The 18,847-nt window shown below is 36.0% G+C and overlaps 1 protein-coding gene across 6 annotated transcripts in view; it reads left to right on the top strand.

Annotated features, from left to right (window-relative positions):
• The window catches only part of NBEA (neurobeachin), a 506,742-nt gene that overhangs the window by 329,484 nt on the left and 158,411 nt on the right, over positions 1-18,847 (top strand). For all 6 annotated transcript variants that reach the window (XM_040584007.1, XM_040584004.1, XM_040584003.1 and 3 more), the window contains one exon: positions 13,465-13,608. In XM_040584007.1, the coding sequence (XP_040439941.1) occupies positions 13,465-13,608 (144 nt within the window). The remainder of the gene's footprint in view (positions 1-13,464; positions 13,609-18,847) is intronic.

Raw genomic sequence — 18,847 nt, 5'->3', positions numbered from 1 at the left:
GAAATGCAGGTGATGACCCTTATCTAAGATAACTTTCCAAACTAATATTTATTTAAGTGATGTCTTAAGTATGAATATAGAAGAGAACCTAGAGAACAAAAGCCCTTGACTAAGAAGAAACCCTGTTCCCTCACCCCATTTATACATACTTAACTTTAGTCTATAAGTACACACAAGTTGACAGTTAATTTTGAGTAGTTTTAAGAAACAGCATCCACTTTATGGACAGAAAACCCATGTATGTTACTTGATATTCAGTGGTGAGCATTTTAAGAATATGTATGCAGTCATTAAATTAATCCATAACAATGCTTCCATGTGTCAAGTAAGTCCACTTTGTTCTTTAGTCTAAATGTGATCATCCTGCCATGTGAGACAAGTGTGTAAACCATTCTGCTTCACTTGGAGCACCTAAAATAATACTCCTATTACACAAATTCCTTTCAGTATAGGAACTAACTTCCACATTGATTGTGAAATCTCCAATATACCCTGAATGAGTTTGCATCCAAATTGTGTGCCTGAAGGAGTCATGAAAATCTGTGGATTTTTTTAAGCTTAGCAATTCAAGATTTGCATCTACAGCCTTATAATTGTAGCCCAACAGTGCCATCCACTGCTTCTCCAAATAAACTTCCAAATATTTCATCCTCCTAGGGTTTTAGGGAAAATATGACATAATTGTGTCCTCAATATTTTACATGGTAACTATCAAATACAGATGAAAATTAAATTGTTTTAAGAAAGTCCATGAATAAGAGCTTACATTAGGTATTACTAGAAGGATCAGCAAAGCAAAATCCTAATTGTGAGAATAATTAAATCTAAAATACTAGATTTAATTTGGGCTTGTTTTTAGTACTTCTTAGGTCACTCCAATCATAAATATTTTCTGATTAAATATATCTACTATTATGAAGATCCTCATTCTTATAACCCACTGTAATGAAGTGAAAGACACCTTCAAGGTGTAAACTGTAATGGAATTTCCTTAGGTAGAGTACTGAACACTATTGTGCTGAATTGTATTGAACACTCAGTGCCTGAACTTCTGCTGTCTGACTAGGTGATGGAGATGAGTTGCAATTGCATCCTAACAGTCCTTTGCAGTCCCTAAATACCTGTTCCCATTTTTTTTCTAATGATTTCCTCACATCTGAATGTCAGAATCTCTACCTTGACTCTAATTCAAGCTTTTCACACAGCCAAATAGGATACAAAAACTTTTCATTTCCCCTCAAAACCTCTGTGTTGGGTTTCAAATGCCTTTCCTCTGAGATTGTCATGTTATGTGACATGACCTGGATTTTAGCTGGTGTAAGGTCTGAGCTAATAGTTTTTACTGCAGAACTTTCTGACTTCTTACCGGCAGTTATAACTACTTCTGTTTCTCTCTGCTTCATCTGAAAGCGTATGACTCTGGAATGCTCTTGAAGTAATCAAACTGGTCTGCAAGACCATTCCTAAGACCTAAAAATCACAACCATCACCAGTATTAGAAGTCTAGCTGCATTTTTCTCCCTTCAACCATTAATGGTTTCATGTGAAAAGAATACATGATATCTGTCTGTTCTGCCAAATGAAAGTCATTAATTTACCAAAACCAGTAATTTACTGTGAGGCAAAATGTTTTTAAACCCATGTGAAGGGTGTATTTGTTCTATTAATTCAGTTCTATTGCTAATTGACACAGAAATAGAAGTTATTGACCCATGTATATTCAGTGCATCTCATACAAACATTTTGGAAAAGCATTCTGTCAGTGAAAGTCTAATAATACTCCTTCAGGACATCTTTCACAGCTGGTTGAATGTAGCTTTTAGGATTCAGGTTTTACCATGTGCTTTTCTTGCCTCCTATTTTCTATGATTTAAGACTCCATATTAAGGAGTAACAGCACTTTAAATCTTCTTTGGCTATAGTTAAAAGCACAAGATATTCCAGTTTTAGATTTTCTCCACACTTCTTATTCTTGATGTCTTCTTGACTGCAGGACTTCATTCTCCACTTTTTATAGGAGCAACTGGAAATATGTATCATTTATTAAGGGGGAAAGGTGCTTAATAACACAAAAAAAAAAATGAGTAAAGAAGTCAAAGCTGGACCAAACGGGTGTAAAAATGCAAGGTGAAGATCCATGTCTGCCTGTACGGAGGAAGGTGTTTTCTGAAGGCCTGGCTAGGACAGCCTGCCAAGTGCATGGCTGGAATGCAGGCCCGTTATTTCAGCAGTGCTGCAAGCATTGCAGCCTACAATTAGGAGATCATAGTATAGATTTTAAAAGACTTTACACTCCCACTCTTTCTGACAGCCAGTAGGAGGCATGACAGGCTTTCAGGAAATGGGCTCAGGTTTCTGAGAGCCCCTGAGCTACATGCAAGGTAAAGGTGGGTTAAGTGGACAGAGGCAGTGTGCAGGTATCTCTTCAATATAGGTGATTCCTTGTCTTTCACAAAGCAAATGGAATCGCTATGTATAGATTACAAAAACAAAGGAATTAGTTTTCAGAGACAATGTGTATTTTAATATACCTATTTTTACTCGTCTGTTTACATTGCACTACTTTACATATATCACAGAAAATCTATTTCTATTAGATCACATTGAAATTATCGTAGAGGTTTTATGTAAATACCAAGATTTGTACACAAGAAACAAAGACTCATGTATATGTGCACTGGCTGTTCCATATTCCTACAAGTACAGTGAGTTCTTCAATACCACTTATTTTATGTGTTACTCGTTTTATAGTTTTATAGCTTTGAAACACGCACAAAAAGTACCAGTGCATGAAACAAACTGGAAGATTTTATGAGTTTCAGCATTATGCAAGGTACAGGCAGGGATGCAGAAACACCTAGTGAAAGCACCGTATTCAAAACCAAATATATTTTAAGGGAAAGTTCTCAAATATACCACTAACCAGTGTGACAAGGAAGACAACTTGTTAAGAATTCTATTGGCCAGCATTTTATGCATGTTTCCAGTTAGATATTTAATTTGGGGTTTCATATCATGTATGCTACATCATGACATGACTTTTTTCTTATCGTTATTATATGCCTAAAGAATATATCTCCCAGTATATTTTTGTAAAGCCCTGAACATTGTCTACAAGCTCAACTTGAGGAGTTTTATTGGCAGTTCTTTCACTATATAGCACAAGTCATTCAATGCCGTGCCCTTAAAAAAGCTGATCATGTTGTCTAAATAGCATCTCAGCTCCAGTCTGAATGGAAAATAGTGTTGCTAGGACTTGCAAATTTAACATAAATGTAGAAATTTTGCAAGTATTCCTGCAGTTGCACAGAAGGTTTGCACTTTCTTGCAACCTTTGCAAAGCAGAATGAAAGACACACAGACCCCACATGGCAGCTTAACAGAAAGTGAAATAAAATACTGCTTTCCTTTTTTCTTTACTGCTGACTGCTGCTAAGATTTCTGTGAGTTAGCTCTCCTTAATACACACAGGCTTTCTACCTGGGACAGTGATTGCCGTTCACCTATTTTAGAGACAAAATAATGAAAATCTTGTCAATTATCTCATTGAGCTGTTTTAATAATAGACCCTTAGAATCTGCTTTATCTCAATGACATCTTGTGTACTGCTACTGTTTTGCTTTTCTTTGCTAGACTGCATGAAACAAAGATGGTTTATGACTGCAGATATTTTTGTAAAAAAAACCAACCAAACAAAAACAAACAAGACTAAAACTCTGTCACAAAACAAGCAAATAGCAAAGCTTGGATTTTAATTTGATAGATAATTGCTGTCTAGATAATTTTGATAGAAACTTGCTATTTATAGATAATTTCTGTCTTGAAGGAGCTTATGCATTTACAGCAGCCTGGCCCAACAGAAGTGCTGTCTGTTGCTTCTAGAACATAGTCCCGTAGCAGCGCTAAGAGTTAAACACAAATATCCCAACATCAGGGACACACTGCTGCTTCACAAATGTATATATCCTGTGGGTGCTGCCCTTTGTCTGGTGTTGCTATAGGCATTGATCTATGCAGAAATAGAAACAGTTCCTCCCACCAGTTACTGTTGCTGCTGAAGTGAAAATTATGTACGCCAGTTCTAAAGATGTGGTGATCTATGTGAAGATGAAATGAAATTTGCACAGAAAAGAAAGCAAACAGGGCAGCACACTGAACCAGTTGGAACTGCACAATAAAATACAATATAATGGAGACTAAATCTAGATATTCTAATGTCATTATTATATTGACACTTTTATTATTTATATATATAACACGGACAATCCTTTTAAGAAACAGTTAAAGGAGACATTGTATCATGCATAGGAGATTTTGCCTGTGTAAAGACTGCATAAGATGTTCCTTCTGTTTATCTCAAAAGAGCAGAATGTCATTTGCAAAGTTTACTATTCTAGAAAGCAAAAATCATTTCAGACGTATTGGCAAACGGGTCTCTCGAAGCACTGATCACAAGCTGTTGAGGCTTCCTTCTATAAATAAGTAGTCTCAATAGAAACTGAAATAGTTACCTAACTACTGAGATTACAATAGCTATTATAAAATAATTTTAAACTTACTTCCTACACCTTCATTCCCTGCACTAGAGAATGACTTTTTAGCTGTCCTATTATGTCTCTGTAAGGGGCTGTTTCTGAAGAGCTGGCCTTGTTTGGATCTGATAGCAAAAGTTTGTGTGGTGAGGGGCAAAACTGCCTTCTAGCAAAGACATAATTGCCCATGCTTTGGCCACAGAGAGGCCGAATTCAAACTTAGAAGACAGACCACAATGCTACAGATATATCTTTCTTTTTAAAAATACTGGGCTTTGGATCAGTCTCATGGTTTGGAGGCTCTAATTTTTAAATGTCAGGTAAGGGTTAGAAATACTGGTGTGGAATAGCCCAGTACAGGAGGTGAGATCACATTTCTCACATGCCACTGCATTACCACTGGGCTGCTAGCGTATACCAAGTGTTTGTATTCCCAAAGAGCATTTCATTTCTTCCCGAGGCTTTATCATTATTAGCCTTTTCAATTATAATTTTTTTGTCAGCCGGAAGCAAAACTGAGGGTAGCATATGTGGGCACAGTTCCTCAGTATGGGGTGTGCCTCTTTAGATTCCAACAACTTTGATCCTGTCTTTAGGCTCTACAAGCAGATAGAGTCAGAACATGGCTTTTCCTGAAGAATGTGTGCTTGGGTTAGGTATTTCAAACTCAGAACTAATCTAAAACTTTCCAGACATAATCCAGACCTGAATGTTACGACATGACCTATTTTTCACTTATATGTTATCGTAAGAAGATTTTATCAGATGCTATTTCAAAAGCATAGAATGCCTCATTTAGCAGATTTGTTTCATGATTTCATTACCCTGGCATACATATTTAAATTCAATCACCTTTTGTTTCTTACCTTATTAATTACATTTTGCTATTGAAATAGTTTGATTACCCCCTTCAGTGGCCTGTCTCAAGAAACCTTTGCTTACACGTGAATATTTTGAATTAAGAATAAATGTAATTCCTTTTTGCTGTCAAAACCAAATTGTGAAAATGCATTGCATGGCTTAGAAAATCAGTACACTCTATTAGCAGACCTGTCAATATAAAAAGTGCATTCCATTTCCACCTCTTGCTCTAATAACCTTTTCTATGTTACTCAGAGGCAGTTCACATAATCAGAGTATATTGTCAGCTTACTGGAGTTGGGGAAGCATGAAATGAAAATCGCGTTAATATTGATCCAATTCTCTTACTTGCAAGTGTCCTTGATGTCCTTTCCACTGAGCAATAACTGGTGGTGTGATGTAGTTATTTTCCTCTCAGCTATTACTGTACTTCTGTAAAATGGCTGGAAACACAGTTAGGAAAATTTTACTGCTCTTAATTATTTTTCTTGTGTATTATCTTTGCCTGTTTAAGTGCACAGCATATCAGAGAATTTGGTTTCTTTCTGCAATTTATCAACTACAGTATACACTGAGGGGCTGCATTTCAAACTGACAGGGATTTGTAAAGGTCATCAGTCATGAAATATGAATCCATTCTTGTGTGTACGAGTTACAGTGGCAAGCTACATCTTAATCCAAGTATAAACATTTGACTGTTTTAAGTTCCTGTGAGAAGGTTGTCTTCTGGTTCCAGTCAGAATGAAGACTGCTCTTCAGGAGCCTGAAATGCCTTGTAACATTTGCTGGACTGGCCATGTCTGACTCTGTCACCCACCCGCTGGCTCTTTAGAGCTGATGCTGAATCAGTGCAGGATCCTTTCTCGTAGGCTCACAACATCTGAAATCTCAAATAAATATAATGATAATACTGACAACTTCTAAAAATTAATTTTGTAACCACTCTGAGTCTCAGGTTTCCTATCTGTAAACTAAAAAAATAATGAATGTTCAACATGCTAACTTTATTTTTATGTACAACCTTTTATTTTAACATACAACACTTTGACTTTAACTACAAGTATTTATTGTTTAAAAAGCCCTCACATGTTCATTTTGGCCTTGCCCATATTCTTAGTCTCCTTATTGGCACAGTTTATGTCAGTCTAATTTTTACAACGTTAAACATCTGAGAATTTTAAAGAGGAAAATGTACACAACAATAAAGTATTTATTTACAAATTGCATAAAGAAGACTGTTTGGTCAGATATTAGGTATAAAAATTGGAGAAAAATGCATGGAATGTCTATGATTAAATTTTCAGGTATTTATCTATTATGGAAAACAAAAATGTGATTTGGTTTTACTTTTGGTGGAAGTAACTTCCAATACAAATGTATACAATTTTTAATTTCTATGTGATTGTCATAGTTTTTCTCCCTCATTTCTTCAAAGATCCTTAATAATGAAAATATGATTTAGATTTCTCTGGCTTCTATTAGATCTATTAAAACCAGCCTTCCTTTATTAACAGTTGCTTCTCTGATTCTCTGGGAAAACTAAATTATATGCCAGTCAAAGCTGCCAGTTCCAGAAACACATTGCAATTTAAATAACAACCCTGGCAGACACAGGTGGGAATAGTTCATCATGATATGCCAGCACTGGTCTGCTACTGAAAGCCAGAAAGCCAGTCTCTTCAGCAGGTCCAGGGGTACCTGATGCATGTTTCCCACCGAGTGAACTCAGTCCTAGGAGGGCTGGCTTTGTAGCCCTGTGGAAAGGTATTAGGCTGGGGTGGAGTGGTCACCATGTCCATGGTTTAATCTTACGGAGTTTTGTAGAGGTCAGTTTACAGTCTCCCAAGCAGCTGCTCTCCATAACTGTGACCGCTGTGAGGGTCCCGGTCCTAATCAAGTTAGTAAAGATTAGCAATGAAAGCAGGGGTTTAAACTGGTAGTCTATATAAAGCAGGAAGATTATCTAGCAAAACCTTTTCCTAAGCATTTTCAACTACTAATGATGTTGAATTAATGAAAAAGGTAGATAACAACGTTGCATTTTAATGCTGTGCACACATAAGCTTGGTTCTTCCTGGAAAAGTTGGTTTGTACAATAAACAAAAAATCTCACCCAAGAAAAAGCTTAGTTCTTTTGAACTGTATTAACAACTTATATTTTAGCTGTGATATAATTTCATGTTTCACATCATGACCTATCAGGTAGCCTCTTGTGAGAAACTATTTCTGAATTCCTTTATTTAATAAAATATTTAAAACTACTGTATGCGATTAAAATTCTGCAACAAAAGCAGCGTTCAACAGAGCAGTACATACCAGTGATCTGTAAGGAGAAAAAAGCAACATTACCCTTAAAAGCTTCTGAGGAAAGCTAAGCTTCACAAAAACTGTACTTTAGCTGCTATAAAAGAGAGTTTTTAATTAAATGCAGCATTTTACTGTAAAGAGAACAGACTTTACTTATGTCAAAATGTTCCTTTAGAAGCCACATAAAACTGTAAAAGACAATATAAGAAAAAGGTTTCTTATAGAAAAGAAGAACACCATCCCATGAAGCAGATTTCCAGATGTTTGGAAACATTAGAATTTCCTGTCAGTATATTTAGGTAACATTAAAATGAGGTTAACTTTCCATTCTGCCATCTCTCTTCAAAGATCAAAGAGCACTCACTGCATAAATTGCCTTATCGGTAATTCGTTGAAGTAAACTATGGAAACAACTTTATAAGAAGCAGTAGTCTCCTTTTGTTGGTTACAGCATTACCAAGCAAACTTTTCTTAAAATTAACCATATTTAAACTTCACTTTAAACTAAATACAGAGAGAAAAAAAAATTAAAACGCTATATTTGAACATATAATAAATGAATAGAAGAGAGAACATATATCATAGTAATTAGTGTAAAGTCTAATAAAATAAGTGTACATAAACATAAATACAATAAAAAATATGCTGTGTTTGTACTGCTAATTTTAAAATTTTATTTAGGGACAATTTTTGTGGGTCGGGGCACTTAAAGTGCCTTTGAAATTTAGATTGCACGTCTTGAACCTGTTGGGACCTACAGAACCCAACAGGGTATTTATTGATTTAATTGAAAATAGCGAGGCAAAAACTCCAATGTTGCAATAACAGTAACCCCCCAATTGTTTAAATATTGCTGGTATTAAATACTTCTAGAGCTGTAGCTGCAAAATAACATGAGATTCTCCTGTTCTTTGGAAATTATTAGGGGTTTGTGGGGGGTTGGTATGGGCTTTTTTTGTCTGCTTAATTTCTGTTTAAGGAAAAGTAATACTACGGGAAGACTGAATAGTAAATCCTTGGCAGTACTGTACAAGTTTACTGTGCAGCTCATATAACCTTTCAGACATATAAAAAACACAGGTATTGTAGAGGAGTGGTCATTGGTTTCTTTAATTTTTTTTAAGAGGAGCTCTTTTCAGTTGTCCTGAAGCTACTGTAGGAATCTATTTATTAATGTGCACTTATAAAAAAATTATCAAGGTTATAACAGCTTAAACAAAAGATGGATTTTTTTAAAAATAGTTTATCTAGTCTTATACATACATTCCTTGAAATATCTTTAAGACAGAGCCTTCAAGTTTCAAGAAATTAACGCACCAACTTCAGCTGGACTGCTGTGTGAGCTGAGTGACTTACAACTTTTAACTTCTTTGCAAAATGTAGTTTTAGAAAATACTTGGCTGCTTATTTCAAGGCTTCTTTCCAAATATCATTCTAGAAAAATATCCCTTAAGAAGGAGTTTGTTAAGGACAAGAACTGATAGCATCTCCCAGTTCCAGTTCTGTGCACCCCAATGTCAAAATGTTGCTTTCTTGAAATTTTATCTGGTTTCCTTTTAATTGTTTCCTATCTTAGTGAATTTGAAACATTTTCTAATTACACTTAGGAACGGATATTAATACAATTCCTTATTGTGTCTTTAAAATACAGTCTCCCTGTGTCCTAAAAAAAAGTTTTAAATGACATATCTGGAAATAGATTTCATTTCATAGTAATTTTGCTGGGGCTTTAAAAAAATAATTTGAGGTTTGAGTTTTTTCAAACGCACTGAAATATCAAGTATTCATTTATTCATCTCTCTATATCATTGTTAACAATACTCGACATAGTTTTATGTCATATAATTTTTTATTCAGTTTGTTGTCTCATTTTAAAGAGACAAGTTGGTTTTCTTTTTACTCATTTGAGGAGGTTCTCTTATTTTAAAACCTTTTTGAAGTTCTCTTGAAATATAAAAATGGAACATCTGTGACAGATCTGTTTTGAACATATTTCACATTTCAGGATCCAAGGAGATCTGGTGGTCTGTGGTATTCGCTTGTTAATTTCTTGATGAATGGGTAGAAAGGCCACGAAGTGCACTCAGTGCAGCACGTCCTCTGAAGATAGATGATCTCAAATAAATTCTATTCCCAATCAGTTTTTGATTTGTTAGGTGTTAAACCATTTCTTTGTAAGGACAGTGTTTACAAGCCTTGTAATGAGACAGCCCTGTGAGACCTTACTCTTCTTGCTGTAATTTTGATAAATGGAACTCTAATTCATAAAGGATATAGTGATTGAAGGGCAACTCCAGGTCTCGTACACTTTCATTTAGATAAATGTTTGGTACAGTACAGCAAAACTGAGGTGCGCTCAACAAAGTGATAAATTTAAACAACAGCCAAACCAGAGCTTTTTTCCATCAAAACAAAGAGGCGCCATTTACTATATTTCTTTTAGATAAATGTATGTTTAATACTATAAAACAGTATGGCTTTTAGAAACATTTGTCTTGTTGCTAAGCTCCAAATTTGCCAAACTTATTTAATGCTTTCTACTCTACCATGTTTCTTACATCGGTGTCTGGCAATATTTCTGCAATCTGGTAACTGGAACCCTCATCACAAGGGGTTTAAAATACACTAAATTTTAGGTTCTTCTGATGCACTTTGATTGTTAGTAATAATTTCAGACTTGGAACTTTTTTTCTTGTAATTTTAAAAATGCATAAATAATTTTAAAGGATTGTCACTGATCTAACCAGTTAGTACAGAAATGGTTGACTGATTATTCCAAATTAGTACTTTTGAAGTAATTTATTTGAAGATTATCACGTTTTATAAAAACTCAGAAACTTTTGTAACACTCACTAGAACTACCAAAAACGAAGAGAACAATATTTTCATGCTTCCTTCCTCCATCATGTTAGATCATCTCAGGCCGAATCTCCTTCAACTTCAAATGCTTCACAGCAGGAGCTATTATTTGTGTCAAATGATGCTAAACTCCCTTGCAGTAAACACAAGTGTAACAAGATCCTGATCTAGTGATTAAATACTCAGGACAATTCTGAATTGGTAAAACTGAAGATCTGTTACAACACATAACTCCTTTGTGTTTTTCTAAACTTCTACAATTCCTACTCCTTTTCGTGACTTAGGAAAAAAAAAAACAACCAAAACCTAAAAACAAACACACAAACCAAACAAAAAAAAACCAAACCCTGGACATAATACTGAAAACTTTCCCACCTGTTAGTTACTTGGTTCAATTTTAAATTGGGTAAATAATTACAGTTATTTGCACTAAGTAGTAACCTATGCAAGTGAGGTGATGATCACAGCCTAATAACTGAGCACAGCAAAATACAGTGTATTTTATATATAAATATTTTTTTTTTTTACATTGGTGTTGTCTAATCGCTATTAGTATCAGTATGGTCCTAATGGAAAAAGCAACAAACAGGAAGACTAGAGCTGCTGTCCTTAATTTTGGGCTTGGTGAAAAAAATGCAGGGGTTTTGTTTGTTTGTTTGTCTTTACCTGCTCTGTAGTTTCGGAAATAGCAATTGGGATAATAGCAATAGTATAAAAAAGGTTAACTTAGGCAATGTAAAACATGAGATTGTCTCAGGCTGTGGTAGAGTCCAGTATCAAGTGGCATGCTAACAGTGATCTTCAAACAGAGTAAACACACTCACAGAAAAATATGCCTCCAGCACTTTTATTTATATGGTGTGACTCTCTTGTGCACAAACTAATTAAAAGGCTCATATAAGAGTAGGAGATAAAATCGTAACACCTTCCCTGCTGTTTGTAATAACAAAACTACCTGGCAGAAGTTCCATTCCATGCATCTATCTTCACTAACCTGTCTGCTTACTATATTCCTCTTAGTTCTCCTTGTATTCATGTGAGGCCGTGAGTCTTACTGGGCTTTACCTCATCATTTTACATCTGCCATAATAGTATTCATCATGTTGTACGTTCAGGCAGTGTGGACAGCAAGTTGCCCATGAGCCAGCAGTGTGCCCTGGTGGCCAGGAAGGCCAGTGGGACCCTGGGGTGCATCAGGAGGAGCGTGGCCAGCAGGTGGAGGGAGGTTCTCCTGCCCCTCTGCTCTGCCCTGGTGAGGGCACATCTGGAGTGCTGTGTCCAGTGCTGGGCTCCCCAGTTCAAGAGGGACAGGGAACTACTGGAGAGGGCCCAGTGGAGGGCTGCAAAGATGATGAGGGAACTGGAACATCTCCCTGATGAGGAAAGGCTGAGAGAGCTGGGCCTGTGTAGCCTGGAGAAGAGAAGACTGAGAGGGGACCTTATCAATGTCTGCAAATACCTTAAGGGCGAGTGTCAGGAGGACAGGGCCAGGCTCTTTTCAGTGGTGCCCAGCGACAGGACAAGGGGCAACAGGCACAAACTGTAACATATATTATGTGTTCCTTCTGAATATGAGAAAGAACTTTACTGTCAGGGTGACAGAGCACTGGAAGAGGCTGCCCAGAGAGGCTGTGGAGTCTCCTCTGGAGACATTCAAAACCCGCCTGGATGTGACTCTGTGCAAGCTGCTCTAGGAGAAGCTGCTTTAGCAGGGGGTTGGACCAGATGATCTCCAGAGGTCCCTTCCAATTCTGACCATTCTGTGATTCTGTGAAGACAAACAAAATCCACACATACCTGATTTTGCTCAGATTTCACCCATCATTCTGTAGGTTACTAGGAAGAAAATTTCCAAATTATCCTACAGAAAGGAGAGATTACATTTGCGTTTTATTTCTTGGCTGGCAGAACCAGAGGTATCCAGATCCTGTATGGTCCAAGGTGAAGATGCAGAGTTTTCTGTTTAGAAAAAAAATAGAAAGCTTTCTTGCCTAAGGCTACTATGAGTCTGTAGTACTGAAAATAGAACTGATGACCTCTCCCCAGCTAAGAAACAAATACCATGGCAATGTCAAAACAGTAACATTAAAGTTATTTATGATATGAAAGCTACTTATGATTCTATCATTTGACCACACTATGATTAATTTTTTACATCATGCAAATTAATCCTGGCAAGCATTGGTTGGACCTTCTCAAAGTGTAAGAAGGTGTATCCCCTGCTGTAAGGAACCATCAGTCTGAATAGAAAAAGTTGGTTGTAGGCAAGAAGGAAGGGTGAGACTTACCTGTGAAGCCCTTTGAGGTAATTGGCACATGTCTATATACCAACATTTTTATTGTGCATCTTAGAAACACACACAGAGATGCACACCAAAACTCCCTTACTGTGCTTGTCTTTTTTCAGTCTTTTCTGAATCTCTGCATAGGCTACCTTGTTGTTACTGTATATTGAGATAACCCATATCCTACTTCACCATCCTGTCCCCCCCCATCTCTAAAACAAAAATCATGACAGATTTTGAATTCCTAAAAACAGCTTCTTTATTTAGAGTAGGTGGTTTGAGCTCTCAAAGGTCAATCAGAGTCAGGACACCAAAAACGCTAGAGAAACTCCTTGCTGAATTTCTTGCAGGTATAAAATTAATGGAACAAATTGAACATAAAGTAAATGGCAATTATTAAAAGCAGGAGAGTCTTTGTGAAAAAATTTGTATTTTATTCAAGATATATTTTGAAAGATAGAATAAGGCTGCTTATTTTGTAAATTTTGATAAAGTTTTAGAAAATGTTCTTTCCCTTTATCAATAAAAAAGATCTATACTGTATTTTTTTACTACTTGACTAGTTGTTTTATATTTAAAAAATTATTCAGCTAAATTCACAGCATTTCCAACTTTTTTAGGCACCGAAGAGGATGTAGTGAAGTCAAAGAAGACTTTCCGAAGTCAAGCTGTGGTAAATCAGAATGCAGAAACAGAGCTTATGCTGGAAGGAGATGATGATGCTGTTAGCCTGCTCCAAGAGAAAGAGATTGACAACCTTGCAGGTAATTATACTTTTCATCACAACTAAGATATGAGCCAAAAGGCTCTTTTAAACTTGTTAGTTCATAACCTTTGTGGTTGGTGTCTTAATATTGACAGCTAAGCATACAATTACAGTGCGAATAGATTCTTTGTGTTCTAGATTTAATATGATGCCCTACTTCTGTGAACTACAGGAATTTGATTGCAAAGCATGTGCCTATTGCACAGTCTTTCAGCAGAGATGCAATAAATAGCAATACCTCAAAGTACTTTTATTGCTGCCTGTGATGACTTGTTGAAAATTCTGTAAAATCACTGTGGAGTGTCTCTATTTTTTATTATTATTATTATTGTTGTTGTTGTTGTTAAAATGGAAAAGAGTACTAATTCCACAACTCAGGGGTTTGCGAGTCAGCATGCGGTTGTGTGCCATGACCTGATCCCAAGTGCCACACAGCTTGTGGAGAGACACGTGTGCTCCTGCTGGCACCCACTTCTCTCAGTGATGGAGTTAAGGGGGATCTGCAGTATCTCAACCCATCTGTCACAGCCAGGGAAAAAGTTGCCTGTTGTAAACAAGGGAATGAGAATGTAACCCAGCTGTGAACTTTGTTAGTTAGCATACGAGCTGGGAATGAATCCTCTGTGAATATGTACCTGAGAGCTTTTGTAGACCTTTCTCCCTGGCTGAAGGTATGCAGTGAGGTCTCACTTTTATCCACCTTCTAGCAGGTTCTGTTACAGCTCTGTCTTGAGCCAATACTACCTTTCCTGGGAAAGTAGTCTGGAAAGAAAGGCATGTGGAAAGTTGAAAATGCACTCTTCTCTCAGATGAGATAAAAATGTGAGAACTGTGAAATGCAGTATAACATTTTTAGGTTAAGTTACTTAGGAAAATCTTTAATAAACTACTTCACTAAGGGGTAGTTTTGTGGTGTCTCAGGATTTTTTCTGCATAACTGAATGTTTAAAATAGCTATCTTTGCTCCTGCATTTTCCTCTGATGCCATAGTTGAAATTTGTAGCAAAGATCATAAATGGATGGTAAAAAAAAAAAAAAAAAAAGTCAAAGCAAAACAAAAAATAAACAAATGGGGGAAAAAATAAACAAATAGAAAAAAACCCAAAAAACTCCTACATGGAAGTTAGTCTCATACTTTGAAACTAAAGCACAGCAGAGCAGGGGAAGTAAATGCTTTTGTTTGGGAGTAACCTTCAGTACATGATTATCACAGTTGATACGTCAATCTGCTTGCTTTCTCAATCTGCAGCTAGCCATTGCTGAGACACTGTTGTCTTAAGCCAATAAAACAGCGCATCAAGCAGGATGATTAGTGCAATAATTTGATCAATGTCCCTTTCTGCTTTAGAAGGAAAACTTGGGACTGCATTGGCTAAGTTCTTATACCTAAGAACAATACTTCCAACCAAATATGTATACACTAGCTGTAGTTCAAAGGCTGCAGTGTGCATTTACACTGAAATACTAATTAGAACTGCAAAGTGGACATGCAGAATTCTTGCCCTGTCTGGAAAATCTCAGTCAGCTATGAAGTTCTTATATATGCCCCAACACTGCCATTTCGTTCAAACACACTGATGCAATACAACCCCTATAACTACATCCCTCTGCAAAAAACTGGTATTTCAATGCATCCTTAAGTATTAATGTGCAATGTAGCCTATTACTAGAGATCACTACATATATGCTATCCTGTTCTCCTTCAGGACATGGCACAGTAATTCTAGTCCTCTGCTTTTAAAGTTTATAGAAATTTGGAGATATTGTATTAGGAAAACAGAAATTACAGAAACTGAAACAAATCAACTTTTGAAATATTGACAGGACGTCTGTCCTAACAGAATTAGCCTTTGTGCTCCCTACCAACACTAACAAAGCATGCAGGGTGCCTCCAAGGGTGGTGAGATGATGTGCTAATGCTTCTATATGTGTACCAAAACCTGCAAACCTGTCAAAAAGAACCCACATTCCACTACCTCATTTTTACTATTAGATTAACTGCAGCTTTTGCTACTCGACTCTTGCTCATTTTTGGAGATGAAATGCTTTTGAGAGTTAATGGTCACACATGGTATCGTGTGTGTCTTTTGTAAATTTTACCCATTGCTGAAAAAACCAGTCCCTCCATGCCCTCTGTTTTGCTGCATGATTTTGCATATAATGGTATCAAGGTTTTCCACAGTTTTCAGAATATACAATGTGACTCTGAAACTTGAGTCGAATAACTGAAATCATGAAAAGCAGTAGGCAAGGGAGGTGGGTTTTATGCTTAAGATGGTTAGAACCACCTCTGACAGCTCTGAAGAGCAGGTTCGAATACAGCTACACTGTAGGCTAAAGAGTTAGATGGGTTCAGTGTATGTGAACTGGAAATCTTTGAGATATATCAAGTTATGGTATATCACAGCATCATTTATATCTAGTTACTGTTCATAGAGGAATAACACATAGGAATTTCTATATTCAGATATGCCTCCAATTTAACTTTAAAGCTAAAATCAATTTAAACCTGGTTTACAATGATGTGGGTTGTCTCAGCAAGGGATAGGAATTAAACAAAATCATTATAAAACAGGTTTCAATTGATTTAAGATCGTCCACATTTAACTAAAACAATTAAACATAGTTTATTCCATGAAACTGAGGCACGTTTTAGAAAGATGAGGCCTTAGGTTTTAGAAAGTTTTTAACTAAGAGAATATAAATGTTACAATATTTTGATTTGTGAAGTTAAAACCAAAAAAAAGGAAAGCTTGAAACAGATTGAGACTGTTCGTACAAAGTTATCTGTACATACCTTTTGTTCCAGAGACTCTTTATAGTTTTTCATCAACCATGTGGCACAAATCAATGCAAAGTTCACTTTGATAAATTACATATGGGATGGAGAATTTTTAAATAATTATAGTCTGAATATTTTATTATATAATCTTAGTATTCCATATGTTGCAATGGCAGTTGGTCAGATTTCATTATATTAAGTAGCATTTTAGTAAAATATAAAAATCAGATTCCATGTTATTATGTCTTAGAATTATGACTTTTAAGTCTGCATCGAGATTTTTAACTAAAGCAGTACTTTAACTGTCTTACAGTATGAGTTATCAAAAGATGTTGTTCTTGTTTTAGCATTTATGTATTAAAGTATTTTAAATTTTTCTGTTTCAGTTTTAGCTCCTTTTCTTCCCAGACTGTTCACTTCAAGAGGCAAGTCACATCTCTGTTAGAACTAATGATTGAGATAGACCAGTCAATTTTGTTTTCTAATATATTGTGAATCTGTGGTTCATACAATCAAATCCACTGTAGTGAGTTAATATTACTAACTTTTTCCTTTTTCTTTTCCTTTTCTATTTTCTAATGCTACAGTAAGACTCTTAAATACTTACATTTTCTTTTAAGAACCTGAGAATGCAAATTCGCTAACAGTTTGTCTTCTGCTTAGTAGGTGATTTTTTCAAAATGAAAAATATGTGGATCTATTCTAATATTGTAAGCTGGCATTCTCAAAAGGAAATATGTTTTAACAGATAATTAATACTCTTTCACGAAACTTTTTTTATTTCAAAGCACCACTTGCTCTAAAATAGGTCATTAAAAAAAAAAAAAAAAGGCAAACACCAGAATAAATGTTGAACCACTCAGGTTTTATGAATTTTACATTTTAGAAATATGTTCTCTTCCCTTTGTTGTGAAGTTGCAGTTGACTTGATGAGAATTGTTTGTGCACATCTGAAAGCAGATTTTAGCCTTAATGACATTTTTGAAAGATACATGTTCTGTAACTGGAGCACATTTCAGCTATTTTGTCATGTGGCTGGTGGCAACAACAAATAGGTCCCAGCTAATCAAAGTATCCCTGACAAAGTCTTTTACTGCTCTCTAAAGAGTAGTTTCTAGAAAGAAAAAGGAAACAAAGATAGGAGGATATAAGGCTTTGGGTTATTTTAGGAAAACAAAAGGCTTTGGCAGGCATCTGTCTGGTTATTTGCCTGGGCTCAGTCAACTCAGAATCTGACATCCCATAAGCCACGGTGAATTACAGCCTCACAACAGTCTTGCAAGAATAAATACATGTTATTCACTCCATTGTACGAGGAGACTGAGCATCTCATCCAAATAAACCCAAGGAAAGCACCTAACTGCCTTTAATGCATCTTACTCTTAACATATCTTAACCTTCACGACGAATCTTCTGTTCTTCTTGTACATCTGTCCCTAGGTGGAAGGAAACCTAGGAAACAATGCAAATGTGCCAGGACGGTGTGAGTGAGACACAGCAGCCCAGCACTGCCCTAACTTTTACCAACTCTGAACTTCAGCATAGAGATATTTCTAGAAAGCAGCATTGCTACTACTAAACAAGGCTGACCTTCCATCCAAGCCAGCATGGGTGGCTATTCCACATTGGCTTGAGGATTAAATGTGATAAGCCCTCTATCCAGACTTCTTGGTAGTGTGCTGAGTGTATTGACTTACTGCCCTGTGCGAGGTCATGAGGATTTGACAGCTTGTATTATTATTAATGAGATATAAGACCTTTCACTTCCAGGTCATGTTTGAAGTCCAGACAAGACTGGTGGTAACCAAACACTATCAACATCTGTTTTGTGGCCTATGCAAAGTAAGCCTTTTGTCTCATTTCAGACAAACTAACAGAAATCAATACAATTTTCAGCAATTTTGAATTGAAAAAAACATGACATTGTCATTAGAGGAAATTGGAATAGTGCCAAAAGTTCTACTACTACACAGATTTACAGTTAAAACTGTGTAACAGTACCAAAATAATAATAATAATAAAAAGTAAATAATTTAGCCCTAAGGGAAACTTTCTATTCCAGATTCAAACAAAGGAGTCATTTACACTTTTGAAATTATTTTGAAGCCTTGCACAGGGCCAGATGCAGTAATTAAAACACTAACACACCAAGGAATTGCATCTACATCCACAAAAAGGTCACAAAATAAGTATTTGGGATGGAAAATTTAAATATGATTTACTCATCTTTTTAAATATAAAATGCATTTAATATTTATACATATACACATTTAGTTACAGTAATATTTCTTATTATGAAAATCTGACACTGAATTTTCTTTACAAGAGTTGACCAGTGTAAACAATCTCTGATAAGCAAAGCTGGTCAGTACTTTTTCTCTACCTATTTTTAAGGAGTAATGGAGGGGCATCTTTTCTTGTTTTTCCTTCTGTTCTCATCTTAAAATTATTTTGA

Source organism: Falco naumanni, chromosome 2 (genome assembly GCF_017639655.2).
Source record: "Falco naumanni isolate bFalNau1 chromosome 2, bFalNau1.pat, whole genome shotgun sequence".
Classification (NCBI taxonomy): domain Eukaryota; kingdom Metazoa; phylum Chordata; class Aves; order Falconiformes; family Falconidae; genus Falco; species Falco naumanni.
This window is presented reverse-complemented; position numbering and strand designations above follow the sequence as displayed.